General features: G+C 65.1%; 1 protein-coding gene across 1 annotated transcript in view; it reads left to right on the top strand.

Annotated features, from left to right (window-relative positions):
• The window catches only part of SUSD2 (sushi domain containing 2), a 12228-nt gene extending 8294 nt beyond the window's left edge, over nt 1–3934 (top strand). Inside the window, exons 11-15 of the mRNA XM_040619395.1 lie at nt 2003–2251; nt 2366–2638; nt 2767–2943; nt 3024–3126; nt 3254–3934. Of these exons, the coding sequence (XP_040475329.1) occupies nt 2003–2251; nt 2366–2638; nt 2767–2943; nt 3024–3126; nt 3254–3278 (827 nt within the window). The 3' untranslated portion in view covers nt 3279–3934. The remainder of the gene's footprint in view (nt 1–2002; nt 2252–2365; nt 2639–2766; nt 2944–3023; nt 3127–3253) is intronic.
• Nucleotides 3935–4699: the final 765 nt, after the last annotated feature.

Below are 4699 nucleotides of genomic sequence, written 5' to 3'. Positions count from 1 at the left end.
CCAGAGGCCTGGGCCCGGGCCCAGTGCCTGGCCTGGGAGGAGCTGGAGGACCAACTGCCCAACTTCCTGGAGGAGCTGCCTGACTGCCCCTGCACCCTGGCACAGGCCCGGGCTGACTCTGGCCGCTTCCACGTGAGCCCCTAGCCCAGTCGGGGCCCAGGAGAGGGCAAGGGGCCAGCTGGAGGCAGTTGGGGCGGGGAGGTAGCTAGAGAACCCAGGGAGGCTGGGCTGAGGTCAGGGAGGGGAGGGCAGAGCCTGGGGCTGGCCCAGGTGACAGCAACCTCCTGCTCTGTAGACGGACTATGGCTGTGACATCGAGCACGGCAGCGTGTGCACCTACCACCCTGGGGCCGTGCACTGTGTGCGCTCCGTGCAAGCCAGGTGAGCCCCCGGGCGGTGGTTGGGGTGGGGGCCGGGGTTCCACAGTGGCCCTGACCTGTCCTCGCCCCCAGTCCCCAGTACGCCTCCGGTCAGCAGTGCTGCTATACGGAGGCCGGCACCCTGCTCCTGACGGCCGACTCAACCGGGGGCAGCACCCCGGACCGTGGCCACGACTGGGGCGCGCCCCCATTCCGCACACCACCCCGCGTGCCTGGCCTCTCCCATTGGCTCTACGATGTCGTCAGCTTCTACCACTGCTGCCTCTGGGCGCCCGAGTGCTCGCGGTACATGCGGCGGCGGCCCTCCAGTGACTGTCGCAGCTACCGGCCGTCGCGCCTAGGTGGGTGCCAGCCGAGGCTGGGCCCCAGGCAGGGCCGTGCCTGCACGGCCCTCCTGACCCTCTGCTCTCCCCAGCCTCCGCTTTCGGGGACCCACACTTTGTGACCTTCGATGGTGCCAACTTCTCGTTCAATGGGCGTGGCGAATACGTGCTGCTGGAGGCCACGCTGACCAACTTGAGGGTGCAGGGGCGGGCCCAGCCCCGGACAACTTCTGACGGTGAGGCTGGGGCCCGCGGGCTCTGGGCGGCTCAGGGCCTTCCCAGGAGGAGGCCTGGAGCTGAGCGCACCACGTTTTGCACGCGCCCCCCAGGCACGCAGGACCGAGGCACAGGGCTGACGGCCGTGGCAGTCCAGGAGGGCAATTCCGATGTGCTGGAGGTCCGGCTAGCAGCCAGGGAGGGGGTCCTGCAGGTGCTGCTGAACCAGGAGGTGCTCAGCTTTACCGAGCAGAGCTGGATGGACCTGAAGGGTGAGTGGGACGGCCAGGGAGCTTCCGCGGGCCGCTCTCATGCCCTTTCCCTCCCGCCTGAGCCTCCCTGCCTCTCTCCGGGCAGCCCTGGGCCTCAGAACATGGATGTCCAGATGGAGGCCTCTCAATAGGACCCATATACTGTCCCTAGCACAGGGGTGCAAGTCCACCCCCCTGCACCCCACGGTGAGGGGCCCAGCACAGTGGACACATGTCCTCAGCCCCCAACTGTAGGACAGGTAGGTTCTAGGCCCCAGGTAGGGAGGTCCAGCCTGGGGACCTGGTCTGATCTCGTACTTTCACACCCATGGAGCCCCAGACCTGTGATCAGAACCCTGAGATGCCAGATGGTGGGACGACGAGCCACAAGCTGCAATGATAGCAATCGCCTGGTTCCAGGACACTGGCTGGCCCTGAGGGCTAAGGAACAGCCCCCTGCCCACCCCCTCCTATGGTGGTGCTGCCTCAGGGAACTGAGTTCCTGCGGTTGGGATAGGTGGGGACCTGGGATGGGCCTGCTGCTGCAGAGGGTGCAGGGATCGCCTGGAAGGGCAGAGGTGGGCATGGCTGCTGCCTTCCTCAAGGAGCGAGGGCCAACAGGTGGCCCCCAGACAGGGGTCTTCAGGCCAGTGTGGGAGTCCCAGTACAGGTGTGGGCCTGGAGTGAGGGAGTGTCAGAGCGGAGTTGGCTCTGGGGACGCCCTCGCCTTCCCTGGAAACCCATGGATGCTGACGCACTCATCCTGGAGCTGTGGAGTCACGACACGGTGCCCTGAGCGCGCAGCCCTGACCCCGCTTCCGCCTGTGCCCAGGAATGTTCCTGTCCGCAGCTGCCGAAGACAGCATATCCATCATGCTGTCCTCAGGGGCTGGCCTGGAGGTCAGCGTCCAGGGGCCATTCCTGAGTGTGACTGTCCTCCTGCCTGAGAAGTTCCTTACCCACACGCAAGGACTTCTCGGGACACTGAATGATGACCCCACCGATGACTTCACCCTGCGCGACGGGAAGGTCTTGCCCCCCAAGGCTGCTTCCCGTGAGCTGTTCCGCTTTGGGGCCGACTGTGAGTGACCCCGAGGCCCACTGGGGGTTGGGGGGTGGAGAACATGGCAGTGGAAGTGAGGGGAGAGACTGCAGAGCCCGTGGCCACCATGGGACCCGCTGCGTGTCTCCCCAGGGGCCGTGGAGAACGCCTCGTCCCTGCTCACCTATGACTCCTGGTTCCTGGTCAACAACTTCCTGTATCAGTCCAAGCACGACCACACCTTTCAGCCCCTGTTCCCCGAGGAGACCATCCCCAACCCCAGTCTGGCCGCTGAGGCAGCTGAAGTGTGTGGGGACAACCAGTTCTGCACATTTGACGTGATGGCCACCGGGAGCCTGCGTGTAGGCAATGCCACGCGGACGGCCCACCAGTGGCACCAGCGTCGCATGCAGAGCCTGCAGCCCGGTGAGGGCGGCTGGGGCGCCGGCCATGGGGTGGGCGCTTTATGCTGGGCCATGACCTCCTAAGCCAGCAGCTGTAGGGGGTCAGCCTGTGGCTATATCCCGTGCTCTGCTCCTGGTCCCCTCCCCCAGTGACGTCCTGCGGCTGGCTGGCTCCGCCCCCCAATGGGCGCAAGGAGGGTATCGGGTACCTGTCGGGCTCCACCGTCTACTTCCACTGCGACAGCGGCTACAGCCTGTTTGGGGCAGAGGCCAGCACCTGCCAGGCTGATGGCACCTGGTCCAGGCCCAGCCCCATGTGCCAGCCAGGTGAGGATGCCCTGCCCACCTGCCCCGCCCCCGCCCCCGCTGGCCCTGGGGCAGCCCTCACCGCTCTGCCCCCTCTCCAGCGCGGAGCTACACTGTGTTGCTGAGCATCGTCTTCGGAGGCCTGGCACTCGTGGCTCTGGTCGCGCTCGTCTACGTGCTGTTGCGCCGCAGGAAGGGCAACGTGTAAGGCCCTGCCCCCCCCGCCCGACCCAGGGTTCCACTGGCGGGACCCCCGTCTGTGCCCCTCGTTGGCTCTCCTGAGACTGTAGAGTGCCGGCCACATCCGCTGTAGACTGTGTCTCTGTTGCAGGGCCAGCTGGGGTTCGCAGCCCTGAGGGGAGCGCACGCGGCCAGCAGCAAGAGGCACACGGGGCCACCCTGGAGCCAAGACCAACCTCGCAGGAGAGAGCCCCCAAGAACGTGCACCCCAGCACTTCGATCCCCAAATCCCTAGCACCATTTACTGGGACCTGGACACCTGATACCTGAGCCTTGAATGCCCGCGCACCCTGCCCCAGTGTCCTGCTGTCTCCTCAGACCTGGACACCTGGCTCTAACCGTGCAGCTCCCGAGAGGCACCCGGTGCTCTAGTCCCTGAAGAGTCTCGGCTCTAACTCCCCAGACTCCATCCTCTGGAGTTCTAATGCCTGTCTCCGAGACCCAGCTGACACTCTGGCCCCCAAAACTCAAACGCTCGTACCTCAGATCCCGTGTCTGATGCCCGTGACCCCGATCCCTGATCCACGGACCCTGACCCCTGGTGCCCCAGCACGGGAGCCCTAGCACCCAGCTGCCTTGATTGCCGGGCTTGGCCCGGCCTGAGTGGGAGAGGCCTCAGGACCCCAGTGTGGAGGGCCACTCTCTCAGCTCGAGGCCTGTAATTCTAACCCTTCTGGAATGTCACTTCTAACTCTACTGGAATGTCACTTCTAACTCTACTGGAATGTCACTTGAAATACCCCTCCCTGTCTACCCAAAGAAAACAAGCCTGTGGTGGTGCCCCCTCCCTGATGTCCTGGTGCTCATACTACACTTTGGTTCTGGAGAAGTTCCATGGTTGCCTTGTGGGGCCAACAGCACCCAGAGCAACCTTGGTCCACTGGCAGGCCACCTGGGGCGGGTCCCTCCCTAGCCTGTCTCCAGCTGGAAAGTGGGATTGAGAACAGTGGCCACTTCGTGGGGTGAAGACAAGGGGCGGTGTCCGCAAAGGGTTCACCATGGAGTGCCATGCTGGGTGTCCAGGAGTTGGGATGGGGCCAGCACAGGCACCCGCCGCGTCCCCCTGCAGCAGGCTGGCCCAGCCTGACCCTGAGTCCCTCCCCTGCCCCAGCACTGCCTTGCAAGCAGGCAGGCCGTGACTGGTTGTTACCGACCAGAGCCCATGTTCTGGGCCCCTGGGTTCTTTCCCTGGGAGTGTCCAGAAGCCAGGTATGGAGCACAGGCTTCATGCTACTGCTGCCCTCTGTGGCGAGGGTGCTGAGTGGGGGCCAGGGGAGGGCCTTGGCAGCTTAGGGGCGGGCCAGGCTTGTATCATGGGCCTCCGAGAAAGCACAGTAGAGGGTGGGGTTGGAGGCTGTGCCCTCTGGTCCAGGCCACTGGCTCAGCCTGAGGGGTAAGGACTGGAGGAGGTTGCCCAAGGGATGTAGAACCTTGGGTGGGAGGTAGTGAGTGGAAGTGGAGGCCCCGTTGACCGTGACCTGCAGTGCTGAGAGTGGCCACGTGGGGGCAGCAGAGGGAAGGAACATGGGAGGTGGAG

This window comes from Ursus maritimus, unplaced genomic scaffold (assembly GCF_017311325.1).
Source record: "Ursus maritimus isolate PB19 unplaced genomic scaffold, ASM1731132v1 scaffold_33, whole genome shotgun sequence".
Classification (NCBI taxonomy): Eukaryota; Metazoa; Chordata; class Mammalia; order Carnivora; family Ursidae; genus Ursus; species Ursus maritimus.
Note: the sequence above shows the minus strand (reverse complement) of the source record. Positions and strands in the feature narration are given on the sequence as shown.